An 18,813-nucleotide genomic window follows, 5' to 3' on the forward strand; every position below is an offset into this window, starting at 1 on the left:
CACCATCGGGTGCGGATAAGGGTTTGAAGAAGAAGATGTTTATTTCTGAATTATCACAATATTTGACTGATATATATTCATCGAAAAAAAATCACATCAATGCGTATATTTTATAGTATGTTATAGTTTAGAAAACGCTGGATATCTCCCCTCTAGCGTAGATTGTTAAACCTTTTAGAACGTGCGCTCGTCTTGACAGAAAACAATCGGCACGTATGAATTAATTGAACGTATCACACAGGAGAACTAAATTCCAGCATTGTATTCCTCGAGACTAAAAGTTATATCAGAAAGATACCTTCATTAAATGTGTATGTGATCTCGTTGTACGTCAAATTTAATCAAAACTTGAATCAAAAACTAAATTTAACTAGAGACGAAACTACTGAAGTATAATTATCTATGTATACTTTAATAATTAAAAAGTGTTAATATTTATTATAATTGAAAAAAAAAGTTCTTCTCAAATACCACTGAACGAGTTATATTTCATTACACACGGCTTGTTTCCAAAACTACACATGTTTTCATCTACAGGTGAATAGAGTTAAACTGTTGATGAAAATATCTATAGTTTGCGAAACTAGTCGTGTGTAATGAAATAAAACTCATTAAGTGGTTTTATTAGTGTTTATTTTTAATTTGTTTTTTAAATGATCATCATGTCATTCCACAAAGTTAATCCCGAATCAATAAATAATATAATATTTATTTTATCAATTTTTTTTATTAATTTTACTTTTTGTACAAAATACGGGCATGCAACCTTGAGTTCCTTAACCAATACTGTTGTTATTCAATTCCTGACATCTATTCAATATTTAAAAAAATATAATTTTGAGTAAAAATATGTAGGATAAATAAAATCAATGCTTGTAGTAAATATGAAACTTTAAGGCATTGATTTATCAGTGTACAAGATACACCCCTCAAGTCTAAATGGAAATGAAAAAAGAGTCAGAAACTATGAAGATCTTTGTGGACCCCGAGAAGGTCTTAAACTATGCATTGAAATACGTCTTCCTTCAACTTATCTTGTATAGGAAAATTGAGAGAATTCAAGAAGTTCGTAGAAACTCCTAGCTGAGAAATATAAGAGGTTTGTCCGAGAAAAAGAGAAGAAAAGGAAAGATGCTTAGTATAGTAAAGGACACAGAAGCTTTCCCTATAGTAATCGTCAACGCTAGGGGATCATATACAAAACCGGAAGAATTATAATTACCTAAAGCATTTTTTTTTTTTACTATGAATGCTGACACGGAAGGTAAAGTGCTAATCTGAGACAAAACATTAGTCACAGTTTGACCACAATACAGTAAACCCCCCTTTTAACGTTGAGGTAGGTACCGCGCTATCGGAGGGAACGCTGTAAGGGGTTAATGTTTTAAATGGTATTTTTACATTTCAACCAGCGGAACTGACTAAAATGAGTTATTATTAAATAAAAATACAATTTAAAATACTCAAGCTCTCTAATATTCTCTCCGACAATGCGGTACTTATCTCAACGTTAAAGGGGAGTTTATTGTACCAGAAATATACTAAGTATTTTATAGTAAAAAAACCGAAGACCAAACTCAATTTTCTATACTTAAATGATATTTTTTAAATAATTTACTTACATCAGCGTTATGGGTCCAAAAGATGTGAGGGGGTGGTTCTGGAGAATGCCTCACGATACACGTCAGATTAAGGGTGCTTCCAGTGTTGATGTACAGGTCTGGCCCGCCGACAATTATCGTAATGGGCTCTGAAAAAGAAGATACACATTTAGTACCTATCTTTTCGTCAATTGATTTGGCAGTCACTTTGTGGTAATATCCATCTATTTTTCTAAGTTACCATCAGGCCACTTCACATCAGAGAAAGACTTAGAGAAAATAACCCCATACGAATATTTCTTTGCACACAATCTTCGCCTCTTCCACATTCTTACATTTTCTCATACATGCACGTCAATTATTCCTCGTGACTTAACCACTTTTAATTACTTGAAATACTTGTTCACGCCTAGTTTTTCTTGGTCTTCTACTGCTTCTATTACCAACCACATTTGCCTCATAAATTTGCGGAACTATCTTTTCTTCACTCATTCGATTCGCATTCATTTGATCCATCTTTAATATAAATATACTTGGTAAATACCACTCCCTATTGTTTTAATTTATTTTATTGATTAATTATTAATATCGTTTGTTTTTTATTTCTTTTAAAGTGGTATTACACATGTTAAATTTTAATGAAAATTATTTAAATTCTTTCTCCTTAAAAACAATAACATTCACAAATTTTTGTTTTTATTCAGTGAAATGCCAATGCTTTAACTAAAATTTCATCAGCCTGTGGAATAAATTAGTTCGTATTTTTTGAATACAATGTACGAGATTCCAGGTTCATTTCCGGAAAACATCTGTTGTTGGTAAAATAGTACTGAAATGAAATTAAACAAGTTTACAGCTTTTTTCCAGTGACCGTGTTTCGTCGTTACCGACAAATTCAAACTATTTCCCGTTACTGGTCAAATAAAATAAAATAATGAAAATGGTGTATTGTTGTTTTCATCAAGAAATGTTAGTACAAAATGTAAATGTAATAGTTCTAACTATTAACAATGTTTAAATAAACTCAAGATTTTCAATTTTTTTTTTCTGATTTGATGAAAATGATGACTTTGAATGAAAACCCTGAAAATATTTTTAGAATTAAACGCATTTTTAAAGTTATCAAAAAATCGAGGTTTCAACTTAAAAAAAAAATCACACTTTAATATATTTTTTTTTATTATCAAACACTTTCGGTATTTAAGAAATTTGAGAAGTTTATGTAGCAAAAACTATGTACGTTTACAATTGTTTTAACTGATGGCGTCACAATCACCCATAGTAACAAAGTTATCGAATTACTCCTCACACATGAAAGTAATCCAAGACCATTGCATGTATATAAATATGAATATTTAATCATTAGCGAAATGGTCCACATTACACAAGTTTATAAATTGGTCACTTAAGCCAGCTTAATACCAGGTCATCAGCCCCAGGATGCTCAGACATCCATGTTCTTTCAACATTAAAAAAAATGCATTTTAATTTAGAAATATTATCCATAGGGTGAATTATCCGTTGTGTGATATGATATTTAAAAAAATCTGAAAGATGAAAAAATTAATAGTATATTTACCAACTACGGAGAGATACATAGAATGTCCAGTTGGAGGAGTTGTGCTCACTTGACATTCGTATATACCAGAGTCCCGTCTTTGAGGAAATCGGACCTAAAAAAGAAAAATTACCTATAATATAAAATTTTCTATAATATAAAAAAGTGATGGTATTACGAAGACAATTGATAGTTGATACGCTAAAATTGAAGAGTAATAATAATAAATAGGGTTTTGATAGATAGAAAGGCAGGACTGAGTTAATATTTCTGCTATCTGATGGGGTGACCTACGCACGAAATGAGGAAAAGATTCAACTAATTTGAGAAATTAAGATTTTGCAAACATCCAAAATACTGTGAAGAAAAACATGTAAAAGACTGTAAATCTTATTAACACATAATGATAGAAAAGAAAAACATAGATTTTTAGGAAAAAAACAATTTTACCTGTAAGGTCCAGTCTTCGGTTTGAGGATTGTGTATTGCTTGAAACCTCAAGTCAGAAGTATATGTTGACCTCCCAACAGTTAAGAGGTGGATGTCTCTGTGCCTAACCCATGAAACCTGAAAAAATCATGTTGCTGTAATGTAATCGCTCTAAATTAGATTAACGTCATATTTATCCATTTTCAATTGAAGTTTTACTAAGAAAATACCATTTATTCTTTAAATATACTGTAACACGTATTTCGATGCATTCCGCATCATTTTCAACAACCGTATGTGAAGCTAATTCTATTTTTTTAGGGTTGTACTTATTTTACTTTTTGCCTTTTTTAACGGTACTGGCTTCATTAATTTCTTTGATTAATTCGGCAAGACCCAACTCCAATAAAACTTATATTAATTTTTACACAAATTGAGTCGACAAACATTAATTAAAAATAAATATAATTTTTTTTTAAAACTCACTTTGTTAATACAACTATCTTTTAAAAATGAATTATGAGACGTGTTTTAATGTATTCCGCGCGAAAATTTTCAAACACCGCTGAGAAGCTAAGTCTATTTTTTTTTAAATATGTCCTTGGGACGTTAAGGGTGAATTATATTTAATTTCATACCAATCATTTTATTTCTTAATAAAAATAGGTTTGTTTTTATGCTTCATTGGGTTGGTATAACTTTTAGTTTAATTTAAATTTTGCTGTTCATAATTCATGTAATTGTATGTGTTTGCTTGGATAATTACAGTACCACACCAAAATAAAAATTACAACATGAGAAAATAACGTCTTGGAATGTTTTTCGCAGATTCTTTGTGGCACATTTTTTAAACTTTATAAAACAAAATAAAACAACTGTATATATATATACACTGTATATGTATATAATCCAGGATTCGGATCTCACATACTAATATAAGAGTTTCTGCTTAATAAAAAGTTTCTTTACATCTCACCAATAGATGTCTCTAGTGAAGTTCTAGTGATTCATGAACAAGGTTTCTAAATTGGTTCATATATATAGAACTTCCAAGAATTTGAGTAGTGTGGTTGTCAATAATGGGTAGAATTGGTGAATGTTACACGTGTGTAAAGTGATCACTTAAACCAGCCTATGACGGTCGTAAGCCCCGTAAATGCCCAGACTTCCATATTCTTCTTCATCTCTGATGAGATGTCAAAAAATAATATAAAACAACTGTGTTTTTAACCACATTTTAATTGAAAACATTTTTTCTCTAACCGATTTCGAAAAGAATCATGTCATCATCAGGGTTAAAACATGTACTTGTGTAGCCCTGATGTACATGTATAAATGTGATGATGACAAGGTTCTTGTCGAAACCGTTTAAAGAAAAAAAAAAAAGTGGTAAAAACGAAGTTGTTTTTTATTTTATTTTATAGAGTGAGAAAAAAACGCTTACAAGAACTATTCAAAAGTAATTTCCAAACACATTATTCTTCATCTTTTTTCAAGCTATTTAATTCTCAGGCGCAAAAGTTCGTAAATACTTTTGTAGTTTTCGCTAAGCACAGCACAAACCGCAGAATTTATTCCGCTTATCGTGCTCCAACTTCTAAATTAGGCAAATACCTTCGTTCAATATTTGTCGCAATTCAAGGATTTTTTCCCCAACCGCGAACTTATAATAAGTAGCGAGGATTTCTGTGTCAACTCAGGGAACTTTATTCAAATCATTTGTTGGGATATCAGTCACGATACAAAGTAGTGGAATAGTTCGTGTTGGGATATGAAATCTAAATAACTTTTATTCGAGTTGTATTATTGAAGTTTTAATAATGCACTCCTTTTACGTGAACGTTCGGAAAGTTTCGTCAGCAAATCTAGTATCGGATAAGTTTGTTACAGAGTCGTAACCAAATCAGTAGCCTTGTTAGACATTTTATTATACAAACATTGAAAACATACTGCATTCAATAATATTAAACTTGTAACAATAATGGTCAAAACATTTGAGTTATAATGATTTTTTTTGACATCTCAACATAGATGAGGAAGAATATGGACGTCTCGGCATTTACGACCGTCATAGACTAGTTTTAGTGATCACTTTACGCATGTGTAACATTCACCAATTCTAACCATGATTGACAACTACACAACTCAAATTCTTAGAACTTCTATATACGAGTATATTGTTCATATTCGAAACATAGAGCTTGAGTTAATGATTTTTTTGTATTAATATTATATATTGTCTCTACTTGTAATTGTAATATATTGTGAAATGCAAAAGAATAAAGAACTAATGAAGAAAAACATCACTAGAAACATCTGTGGTGAAATGAAAGAAGCTTCTTAGTAAGCAGAAACTCTTTCATTTGTATGTGAGGTCCGAATCCTGGATTATAATCACATTCATGAGAAATGCGAGAAAATATCTTTAATTTTTTTTATTATTTCAGCTTATAATCTGACCGGTCAAATTATTTACCCCATTTTAAGTGTGTCTAAATACTTGTTTACTCCTAATTGGAGATAAAACAGATTTGTGAACAAGTATTTGGACTCACAAAAAATGTTGTAAGTAATTATGAGGTTTAATAATTATTATTTATACCAACAGCAAACAATCGTTTAATAAAAATATTTTAATGACACATAAGTATATATATATGTTTTCAAATATAAAGAAAGAGAAATAGAAAAGAAAAATGTTTTTTTTTTATTGCTGAGATTTTTTCTTAGTTGTGATACACCAGGTAGATACACCTACTCATATAATAAAATAAAAACAAGGGATATATTTTATATTACAATCAAGCACTGATTTTAAGAGTCAACCTTGTTATGGCATATTTAAAGTATTGTCAGTAGTTTAAAAATGCCATTACAGGACGAAACAATTGTTAAAAAATTTGTTATGTGTTTTTAATATTAAATAGAATTTAGTGGACTCTAAGAAATAAAACATAAATTAATAAGCAATTCTACAAATCAAACACCAAGTATGTAAATAAATGAAGTCACTGTTTTCTTTACAATAAAAATGAAAGTAAAATTGAATAGCTTTTTTTTTATTTTTGAGTTTTTTTTAGATACGTAATACTAGGCAAGCATAACATAAAGAATCACTGTATTTAGAAAAGTTAGATGCTAATTTTTATTAAAAGCGATATCAATGACTTTTTACGTTGGTGGGTCAAATATTACGTTATAAATTACATTTATGATCTGCACAAACAAGTGTCAGCCTTTAATTACATTTTGGGGATAAAATCTTATCATTGGCAGAAGGGGTGACAAAGGTTGGACCTTTAGCCCTACTTATCTTATAATTTAAGCGTTAGTTCTGTATTTACACATAACGTTTTAAGTATTAACATGCATAATCTCACGGGATTAGTACATTTAAATACATGTAGTCTTATCCTAAAGTCATCAAACACAAGCCGGAGAGATTAACATTACATATAAGTGAACGATATATCACATAGGTTATATAACCTACGTTATACATATTGTCGGTCTCTATATATAGTGTAATGGTAACTGGATTTAACTACCATGGTGGAGGTCCTAGGTTAGATTCCCGGGGGATTAACATAAATATTTATCAGTAACCCTGGTTTGCTAAGATATTCATCTTCTTTAATATGAAAACGATAGATGCTTCATTTCACCGTGAGACGCTTTTGATGTACAGCAACAAAAAAACTGTAATCTTTTATTTATATTTTTGTGGGGTCTTTATTATATTTTTTAGTTCCATTTTAATTGAGTCGGTACTCACTTATTGGAATATTGATTCATTTTATATTAACGTTTTAAGTAAATACCACTATTTAAATAATTAATTATTTCCCAAGTGAAATTTTAATTTAAATAATATTTGCGATTTTAGAAGAAATCGACATTAATATAATTAAAGCATTTTTTATGAACACTCACGTTTAATTTTTGGTAGAACGAATTTAAATAAATGTAGCAAATTAGAAATTTAAGCTAAAAATTGTAGTTTAACACATTTGTCTAAAATTATATCAAAGACACGCTTAGAAAATATGATAATCACTATAGTACCTACCACGTGTAACATGATAGGTACTATGGTAAAAATTTTGAGTATTTCACGAGGTTTTATTAATCACTTATTTTGCACTAGCTTTGTGGAATAATACAATGATTGAAATATTAACAAGAATCACTTGAATAAGACCATTTTTAAAGATTATTAATATGAAACCGACTAGTCTCGAGAATATCTGTAATTCTTAAAAGTAAAATTGCATTTAATAACACTACATACAACTACATAGGTTTTGCACATATATTATACTTCACCAACTGCTCAAATAAAATTTATTTATGGAAGAAACTATATATTTCTTATTTTATTACATTAAATGCAGTTCCACTAAGAGATATGTAAGTACAAAACTTAAATATTATAAAAAATAGTGTTTATATTGATCAATTCAAAGGAGTAGCATTTGACAAAAGTTTTTTATTTATATTTGAAACGATGAATGGTACAAATCTTGAGTGTTATAAAAAGCAGTGTTTAATTGATACTTAAACTTAAAATACTGGTTTTATACTAGTGTTTTATTTTTAAATTTGAAGCTTTAAATGTTACAACTCTTAACACCTAAAGCGCGATGGCCTCAAACAAAACGCGCCCAGCGGTGGTGGGTCTGATCTGACCCAGTACAGAAATCGCCTTTTAGGCGTTTTTCGTCGGGTTTTTATATTTTATATATTATTCAAAATAGCCTACATAGCAATAGGATAATGTGTCATAAGTTTTGTATGAGAATTTTCAAGTTTTTGATAGTTTTGAAATTAAATTATCCAAGCGCATAATTTTACATCCAAACGCGACCGCGCGCTGCGGCTCACTACCACAGACTAACTAATTTATATACTCACTACTACCGCGGAGCATGTCACACGCGCATGTAGCATGGTTGGCAATGAAGCAGTGATTGTAAACATTTTTATTTTTACTGAATTCAAATAATTTGTGTTTTTAATTTTATAACTATATTTTAAGTCAACATCATAACAGATAGAATTATTAACAAAATGCAACTAAGTAATTATCTTCAAATATAAAACGTGGCAGTTAGCTCCAAAAACCACAAAATGATTCTAGGATTTTGAGTTAATATTTCAAGATAAATTTTTGTCCATAATGCAATTAAAATTCATTTTAAATACAGTGAAAATATTTAAATTTTCATTGAAAAATATATACGGAATTTCTTACATAAACATTTTGCGGGTTTTAGAAATTATGAATACAATTTTGTACGAAACCAAATAAAACTAATTATTATAAAAATTTTATATACAAGTTCGTTAGACATAATAGGTATGATATTTAATTTTATTATTGACCAATAAATTGTTACCAAAAAATAAGAGGACAATCGGTACTTTTCTTGTTGAAATCGATGTTTTTATCACTTACTGACATTTCTTATAAAACCACGTTTTCCGTTGCACTTTCAAATTCTGAATCTAAGGTTTTTGAATTCTAAATCACTGTCATCTGCGCTATTCTCTCACTTTTCTTTCACTTTTCTTTCACTTTTAGAACTGTCCAAAAGTCGTTCAATCTCGTCATGAGATAATTATTTTTTTCCTGCCATTGTGGTAAAGTATCGAAAAGATTTAAAAAAAAATAAAACTAGAAATCGTTCAAATATAAAACAGTTTATTGTGAAGGTCTGTGTTTTGTAATATTAATATTTTTTAAATGTAGATTTACCTTATAGTCTATATTTATGATATTTAATCCGTCATACAAGTAAACAAATAAATCAGTTAAAAACAAATATAAAAAAAAAACAATAAACGGAAACAATCGCCAAAGATTGACAATGTATGCTTTTGTTTTTGGGATTTCAAAATCACGGCAGACGGCACACTAACACATTGATAGCGATCAACTGACCTTACTCAATATGATTTTTGATATTTTATTTGTTCTTTTTTTTTAAATAACTCATTTGAATCTGGTCCAATAATTTTCGTTTGTATCTCAATTTGTAGGTAATTTTTTGAAAAACGATTACACTCAAGGAAAACGACGTAAACAAATTACCTATTACGTAATCAATAATTTTCCGCGATGGTGGGTCTGACCAGACCCACCATCGCAGAGGAAGTGTTAACTATTAACAGAAGTTTCTTTTTGGTTGCTTGGAAAATATTTCTTCATGGAGATGTTACACAAAAATAAACAAATTTGTAGATATTTATGTTATCATTACGTAAATGATATTTAAAAAAAAATGTTTATTTTTAGCTATGCAACAAAGATTTTCTATGTGGGTAAAATAATTTTTTATCGTTATAAACGGTAGAAAACGATTAAATAGGTTAACGTAGTAATAAATATTCGTTCACGAGACGTTTCATACCAATATATCGTAACACAATATATGTGGCGTCATAGGAAAACTGTTACCGCATAAATTTATACCGGAAACCGATAAATTTAATACAATGACGTTGCAGAAGGGGTGTCGCAAGAATATGCTGAATTGGCACACATTTTGGTATAATGTCTTCAATATTCAACTTTAAAAAAATATTTTTGTACATTTTATACGTCTTAAATTCGCGGTTCTGTTACAAATTCGTATGAATTGACACTGAATGAAGAACAGATTCATTTTTCTTTTAAATAGAAGAGTCGTAAAGGAAAAATATGAGAAATATTATATTTTATATATTATTTTACATAAATTTACAAATCTTAATTTTTTTTTTGTTTGCTACGAAATGTTTTAGCAACAACATAAAAATGATAAGACCGATCCTTTACCCTTGGAGCCTATCCTCTTTCAGTTAAAATCAACATATTCCATGGGAAATTATAACTAACTGACTAACTAACCATCACGCCGCTTCCACGCAGAGGTAGGCAGAGAGAATACAGCGCTACACCACTCTGTCCTAGCAAAACATTCTTCGCCTCTTCCACGTTCATGCATCTCCTCATACATACCCGCCGATTGTTACGACTCCTAACCTGACCACTTTCAAGTATTTGGCATACCTGATCGTGCCATGTTTTTCTCGATCTTCCTCAGCTTCTTTTCCCAATAACATTCGCCTCATAAATTTGTTTTACCGTTCTTTCCTCACTTATTAGTTCTACATGTCCAAACCATCTCAACACACCTTTCTTAATTTTATCGATAATGCTTAGCTCAGCTTTGCATTCCTTCCTTATTTCACTATTCGCACATCTATCATACATCGTTTTGTCGCACATTCTTCTGAGAGATCGCATTTCGACTGCATTCAGTCTGCTTTCATCCTTTTTTTGCCAACTCCATGTTTCACTTCCATGCATTAGAGTTGGAACCAGGACTCCGTTGTGCACTGCCAGTTTAGCTTCCGCTGATAAATTATAATACTTAAAATGCATTTGTTAAAAACCCGAATCGATTGTTGCCGCCTGACATATAAAATAGAACCCATTCGGGGATCCAAAATAAATGATCTGAAAAATACTTTATGGAAAGATATATATGTAGTAATTAGTCTTATTTTGTTTTTACCTCATGTTTTTATATTTTCTCATTTGTTTATTTTTATTATGCTTCTTACCTTATGTTTTTCTAATTTATTTCTTTAAAATATGCTTCTTATGACTATTTATTATACCTGCTTATTGTTTTTATATTTTGCCATGTATTAGTTTTAGTAAAAAAATCTTTGATATTACTTTATTATTTGTGTTCCAGTCTTGTTAACCTTAATTCTATGTCCCAAAATGAGAAATAGAAATTACTCATCGGGAATATTATGTATATGACTTATGTTTGTGATATACTTTTGAAAATAATTAAATAAATATATAATTATTCAACAGGCACTCACTTGTATAAATCAGTGGTGTTTTAAAAAAATAATAACCACAAAAAAATTTTCGTTTAGTTTTCAAGCCTTTATGGAAAGCTTTCGAATTAATTTATGACAAGTACCTTCCTGGCATGTAATTAAAATTTGTTATTATTATTAAGTGTTTGTGGAAGGGTTTTCCCTGTGTTATTTTCTAAAACGTAACTCGTTTGCCTCCTGGCTTGGATAACATTAAAATATGGTGTAATATAATATAAAACCCTAATCCGCACCCCAATGGTGCATAGGGCACTGCGTCATATAAACGCAATCAAACACAGATTTATTGAATCTACGTAGTTGTATTTTACTGTTGAAAAACATAAAAATTAACATTATAACAATTGTTTCGCCTAGTTATGGCATTTTCAAACGAATATCGTTTGAAAATGACATTATTTTGATATCATATTATTACTATGAAACATTATTTGTGTCACTACTGTAAAATAACGACATTGAAAGAGTGTGGCGTTCCACCCTCTCTGGCAACCCCTTTGAGGTAATGGCGTGACAGTAGTTATAGCAGTAGTAAAACTACCTGAGTTTTTTTTTTTTTTTTAACCCTTATCCGCACCCCAATGGTGCATATGGCACTGCTTCATATAAACACAGTGTTATCTTGATCGTTCACACATGAAGGAAAGGTGATCAGCCCTCCGCTTCAGGTACCAGTCCAGGGTAATATTGAATAAATATTACAGTGAAAAAATCACTTATATTTATTTTACCCCCCTTGGGAATCGAACCGGGGACCTCCAGAACGGTAGCCGAGCGTGCTGACCATTACACTACGGAGGCGGACAAAAAAATGGTGTAATATACTATGGACATATTTTTATCAAAGCTCGCATTAAAATTAATAATAATCCAGCCATCTCCAATATAAATAAGTGAAAGAATCTTGCTTTACTTGTAAGTTATTGTTTTGAATCAATTCTAATATGAGTCATTTAATATTTTGATTTTGTTCACCTCCATAGTGTAGTAGTTGGTGCGCTAGGCTACCATGCTGGAGGTCCCGGGTTCAATTCCCAAGAAGGTCAAAATAAATATTAGTGATTTATCAGTCTAATATTTATTTAATATGACCCTGAACTGGTACTTTCCTTCGTTGTATATAATGATCCAGATAACACTGCTTCTATACAATGTAGTGCCCTATGGGTTAGAAGGGAATATTTTGCTTAAAAAATATATCAAGAGAAAATTAACGAAATGAAAACCAAAATAATAAAAAATATATACAACAATGTATTTTCAGGTTGGCGTAATCTGTATACATACCAAATATTTATGATCCCCTAATAAAAAATACAAAAAGGAAATCTTTTGAACGTATATTAAAGGAATATTACAAGGATTTAAATTGTACCTTAACAAATTGCGAAATGAGATTTCTCAATTCTGATACTGAACCATCTTACTTTTTTTTTTTAAATATTAAATGTACATTTTGTTCGTTTATGTGTTTATATTACACGGTGAAAGCGCCTATCTGCGAAATTCATTACGATCTCGAAGCGAGTGTTTTAACTCGAGAATAATTTCAATTTCACCAGAAAACAGATGTCCTTCTGAAAAGGTCGTTACGATAAGGTTTCAGGGAGTTTTAAAGAAAATTGGAACATTTTTTTCTCAAAATGAAAGTGTATTCCGAATAAACACTAAAGAGATTACTTGGGTAAGGTATTCATAAGCACGATTTTAGAATTTCAAAAATGAAAATTGATCAATTTGACATTTGTTGTCGATTATCACACCATTTTTTAATCATTTATGTATCACTAGATATCTACCCTACGAATGATTAATCAATTTTATTGCTGTCTCAACTTAACACAAAACATCTATCCATATTTTTTGACATAAAATCAATAAGGCTATGGAAGTCTTGGTATTTACCGTGCTTATGACCTGTTACGGACGGATCGCACACCCCGTACGGCGGCCCTGAAAAAGAATTCCAGGCGCCTGGCGGCGAGCGAAACGGTCGCCCGTCGGAATGCGACCCGAAGAAGGGCCTCTATGGATTCTACCGATTTCTCATATATTTACAGAATGTATTAGATATAAGAAAGAATAAGACAATGTTAATACATAAATGCGCCTAGATGTTAAGTAGTATAAATAGATTACTGATATAGATTACTGATAAAATAAACTTGTAAATTGTAAATTGTAATGTAATAACGAATTGTTGGAACGGCACCGGTACGGTATGAAAGTGTAGCCCGTCCGGTGCCCATTAGAGAGAGACAGAGATATGGCTGTCTCTCTCCCCCGGCCGCTGATTGGCTGTACTTTCCCACTGTCGGGCGGTACGCGATCACGGCCGGGTATATAGAGGGCGCATTTTTTGGTAATAAACCAGTTCTGGTGTGACTGTTGAAACCTGTGTTTCATTTCTCCGCTCCCGCTCCTTGGACTACTCGCCGCGCCGCCAGCCTGGACCGCTTCGCCTCATTATACCGATTCACGGACCAGTTTCGGAAAGCCCTTATCAGGGCTATTGAGGTTGACTTGTCGGTCCAGTGCCCGCTCTTCCGCTCATACATCCATTCACCTCCGTCCGTATCCAGCTTACTCGGTAACTCGGTACGGCGGGGCCGTCTGGAACGTCACCCCTTACAACGGTGGCATAGTTGGGAGATTCCGAAGAAGGCCAGGCGTGTACATTTTTGAGAGTCATCGCACGTAACCCACGCCGGTTACATTTTGGTCCTTCGAGCCGGATCCTTCAACGCAGTCTCCAGCTACGATGCCTGCATCCCTGAGGTCGGGACGCAACGTCGCCATGGAGCCCGAAGAGTAGCGCCGTGAGGAGGATCGGGACTCTGTCAGTTCAGTCCGGACTGATACGAGTAGCGACTTGCGCCGCCAGATGGCGGAGCTAGCCGCCAGCAACGAGAGGCAGTTCCAGCAACTCCGTGAGCTGTTGTCGAAGTGCACAGCAGCTAACGTAAGCTCCCCAGGGGGGGAGGTTATCGCGGGTGTCGAACAATCCACCCACCTACGAACGCGGCAGGACGACGCCGCCAATCAGCCCAGAACGGGATTCAGGACATCGGCCGCAGCTCTACCGGTTCCGGTGTTGGATCCGGAACCTACGCGATTCGCTGGGGAATCGCGGGACGAACTGACCGGCCACAGAGGAGAAGCGCCCGGGGGACATGGCCCGGCGCCTACTGGCAACGCGGAGCCGAGGCGTATGGAAACCTCTGGCTTGCGTTGGCGCGCACCGGACGAACGCGATCGCTACCCGGTACGCGAATGGGTCGACAGAGCTCGACCGGACGAACGGCACCGCAGAGATGACGGAAGAGCAATCTACGCGGAGCCCTCACCCCGAGGCGGGGACTACTTTCGATGGTCGGGGCAGCCGCCGGAGTTGCCCAAGTTCAGCGGAGACCCGAGGGAATGGCGCCGCTTCAACGCGGCATATCTCCAATCTACTGAGAGATGGGGGATAGGGGACGCTGACAACATCGGAAGATTGGCGCGCGCACTGGAAGGGCGTGCGCGTCACATGGTAGCAGGCCTGCTACTGTATCCGCGCAACGTGTCGGAAATATTGCGGACGCTGGAGGACGCCTTCGGCAGCCCGACACTCATCATCGCGCAGATACTGGAAGACGCCCGGAGGATGCCGAGTCTCGCCGACCACCCCGCGGATGAAGCAGTCGTGGATTTTGCGGTTTCGATACGCAACGTCATCACCACCGTGGACGGGATGGACGCTTGCTATCTCGACAACCCGCAGCTGCTAGCGGAGATGGTTGCCAAGATGCCGACGCAACTCCGGTGGGATTGGTTCCGCGATCGCCGCCGCGAGACGAGGAGCAGTATCTACGATCTCGCCGCTTGGCTTGACGAGATCACCGCCGGCATCACGCGCCACGGAGGTCTGTTCAGAATGGTGGCGAGGAACAGAGACAAGGAGCGCGCGGGTCAGCGCGACAAGTGCGCCGAGCCCGCCCGCCGCGAGAACGCTCGACGCGTCGAGCCAAGGAGTCACGTGTTTGCGACGCGCGACACGACGAGTGACAAGGAATGCGTATTTTGTAAGGCCAGCGGGCATAACTTACGCCGATGCAAACGGTTCGAGAAGAAGACCGTGGACGACCGCTGGGAATTTGTGCGGCTGTCCAAACTGTGTTTCCAGTGTTTGGAATCAGGGCACAGGGTGCCCGAGTGTGAAGCAAGAAAGTGTGAAATCTGCCGGAGACACCACAATAGAATCCTGCACTACCGCACGGATGGTGCCGCGGAAGCCGTGAAAAGTGAGGAAGTTGTGGACAATGCGCAGGTGCTGTGGACAAATGACTGTGAGGTCCCGGTCACATTCAAAGTGCTGCCGGTTACTTTGAAGGGACCGCGGGGGACCGCAAAAGTGTTCGCCTTGTTGGACGAGGCTGCGTCTGTGACCCTCCTCGAGGAGGGTGTCGCCCGCGCGATAGGTGCTACGGGGATAGCAAGGAATCTGACGATAAAAGGTGCGACTGGACAAAGCAACACACACAGGTCGCAGCGTGTAACGGTGACCTTGATAAGTGATCACAACGGGGAATTCGAGATCGGGGCGAGGACCATCAAGGACTTGGACCTTGTACACAAAAGTGGCGCGCCCGCGCGGACTGGAGCTCGCGTCATCAGACCGCAGATGCTGATCGGCCTCGATAACGCGTCTCTCATGTTCCCGATCGACACTCCAGTGCTTCGGGAGGATGGTCAGCTGACCATAGTGACCACACTGGGGCCAGTAACGTACGGGGGTACCGTACACCCCAACTTCAATCTGCCAAACAACCGGGTCGAGCAAGGGTTGGACGAGCTATTGAAGAGAAACTTCGCCGTGGAGTCATTGGGCGTCTCCACCGCCGAAAGGAATCGCGCAACCGATAAGCGCGCATTGGAACTCTTGAAGAATACTACAAGACAGCTCCCGTCAGGCCAATGGGAGACCGGGCTATTATGGGCTCGGGACGGAGACGTACTGCCGTGCAATCGCCAGGCAGCCTTGAACAGGCTTCACTCTCTAGAAAGGAAGCTAGGACGTGACGCGGCATTGGCAGCGGCTTACAAGGCCAAGATAAGTGAATATATTGGAAAAGGATATGCTGTGAAGCTCGACCCCGCAGAAGAGAATGTGCACCACCCGAGGGAGTGGTATTTACCTCACTTCGCTGTGAGTAACCCGAACAAGCCGGGTAAGATAAGAGTGGTATTTGACGCTGCCGCCCAGCACCGGGGGACGTCATTGAATGACCACTTACTGACAGGACCAGACCTCCTGTCCTCGCTGTTGGGGAACCTCCTTCGATTCAGGGAAGGGGCCGTGGCGGTAGCCGCAGACATCAAGGAGATGTTTCTGCGAATTAGGATCAATGAAGCTGACCAGCCATCGCAAAGGTTCCTGTGGCGAACGAATAGCCGGGATGAACCCGAAACGTACATGTTGACATCGATGATGTTCGGCGCGAAATGCTCGCCCAGTAGTGCCCAGTTTGTCCGCGACAAGGTCGCCCAAACGTACGCACACGAATTTCCGGCCGCCGCGGCGGCCATACAAGGACGAATGTATATGGATGACTATTTGGATGCGACCGACAGCGAAGAAGCGGCCGCATCCCTCATACATGGCCTGAGGCAGGTGCTCCTAAGGGGAGGCTTTGAGCTCACGAGGTGGGCGTCTAATAAGCCAGGAGTCCTGAAAGGCATTGCGGAAAAGGAAAAGGCGGAAAATGCCATCAGAATAGGAGAAGCAAATACAACGGAAAGAGTCCTGGGTTTAATGTGGAACCCCAGGAGCGACACGTTTCTCTTCGAATATGGGACCGAGATGGCCTCGATCCCCGAGAACCCCACCAAGCGCCAAATGCTGAGCGCGACGATGAGTATTTTTGACCCGGTCGGCTTTATTACGTGCCTCACCGTGCGGTCAAAAATTATCCTACAGGCCGTCTGGCGATCAAAGACGGGCTGGGATGAGACGCTGTTGCCGGAGCACTCTGAGAGATGGTCAGAGTGGCGCCGGCTGATGGAGAACAACGAATGCAGAATACCAAGATGTGTGCTACAGTCTAAAGGGCGACTCGTGACGCTGCACATCTTCTGCGACGCATCTGAACAGGCTTGTTGTGCTATAGCCTACTTTGTGAACGCCGGCGACGCGGCGTTCGTGATGGCCAAATCGAAAGTGGCCCCCCTGAAGCCGCTCTCCATACCGCGCCTAGAGCTACAGGCGGCACTGATGGCGGCACGGATGGCTGCCACCATCAAAAGGGAGAGTCAGGCGAGGATAGTAAGAACGATCTACTGGACGGACTCCAGCACGGTGCTGTGTTGGATACGCAATGATCCTTTGAAATATGCAACGTTCGTGGCCAATCGATTGGGAGAGATCGATGAGTTGACCACGCGTGAAGAATGGAAATGGGTCCCCACAAAGGAAAACCCGGCGGACATTGGAACCCGCGACAAGGGGACCCCTGACCTCTCAAGAGACGGACTGTGGTTTGGGGGCCCGCGTTTCTTGAGGGAGGAAGAGACAGAATGGCCCACAGAGAAAGTTGGGCGAACGAGACCAAGCGCAGAAGCGCTCGAAGAAAAACCGGTTCGACAGTTTGTCGGACACACAAGGAACGAGGAGGCCCTCCCGCAGGTGGAGCGGTTCTCCTCCTGGACCCGGCTGGTGCGCACGACCGCCTGGGTACTACGATTCATCTCCAGATGCCGGCGGCACTCGGTCACAGGACAACCCGGAGGGGGGTTTGAGTTGCGCGCCGCGGAGATGCAGGACGCTGAAAACATGTGGATAAGGAGGTCACAAGAAAGCTCATTTCAAGACGAGCTGAAAATGCTGCGGGAGGGAAAGGGAAGCCCGCCCGGAAGCCGTCTGTACGCCGCGACGCCGTACTTGGACAGCAATGGAATAATACGAATGGGTACACGCCTTAAGGCCGCGTCCGAATTCGCGGCAGGCCTCACTGCCCCACCCGTCCTCGACGGAGCATGCCGATATGTGCGGCTATTGATTGAACATGTCCACAAGAAAGGTGGACATCCAGGAACAGAAAGAACTGTAGCAGACCTACGAACGAAGTATCATATCCTGCGGCTGAGGGACGCCGCTAAGAAAATATCACGGGAATGTCAGACATGTGAGACAGCTCGGAGCAGACCAAGGATCCCACTGATGGGACAGTTGCCCGCATCCCGGCTTGCGTACGGCGCACCGCCCTTTGCGCACTGCGGAGTAGATTTCTTCGGGCCGATAGCCGTGACTGTCGGCCGAAGACGGGAAAAACGTTATGGCGT

The 18,813-nt window shown here is 37.8% G+C and overlaps 1 protein-coding gene across 1 annotated transcript in view; it reads right to left on the reverse strand.

Annotated features, from left to right (window-relative positions):
- LOC148311739 (zwei Ig domain protein zig-8-like) overlaps positions 1-18,813 on the reverse strand; it is a 78,772-nt gene that overhangs the window by 19,619 nt on the left and 40,340 nt on the right. The window contains exons 4-6 of the mRNA XM_088278384.1: positions 3,610-3,726; positions 3,181-3,274; positions 1,623-1,750 (exon numbers count right to left, since the gene is read on the reverse strand). Of these exons, the coding sequence (XP_088134510.1) occupies positions 1,623-1,750; positions 3,181-3,274; positions 3,610-3,726 (339 nt within the window). The remainder of the gene's footprint in view (positions 1-1,622; positions 1,751-3,180; positions 3,275-3,609; positions 3,727-18,813) is intronic.

The sequence above is a fragment of the Brachycentrus maculatus genome, unplaced genomic scaffold (genome assembly GCF_059751285.1).
Source record: "Brachycentrus maculatus isolate JH-2025_06_01 unplaced genomic scaffold, ASM5975128v1 h1tg000057l, whole genome shotgun sequence".
In the NCBI taxonomy this organism is placed as follows: Eukaryota; Metazoa; Arthropoda; class Insecta; order Trichoptera; family Brachycentridae; genus Brachycentrus; species Brachycentrus maculatus.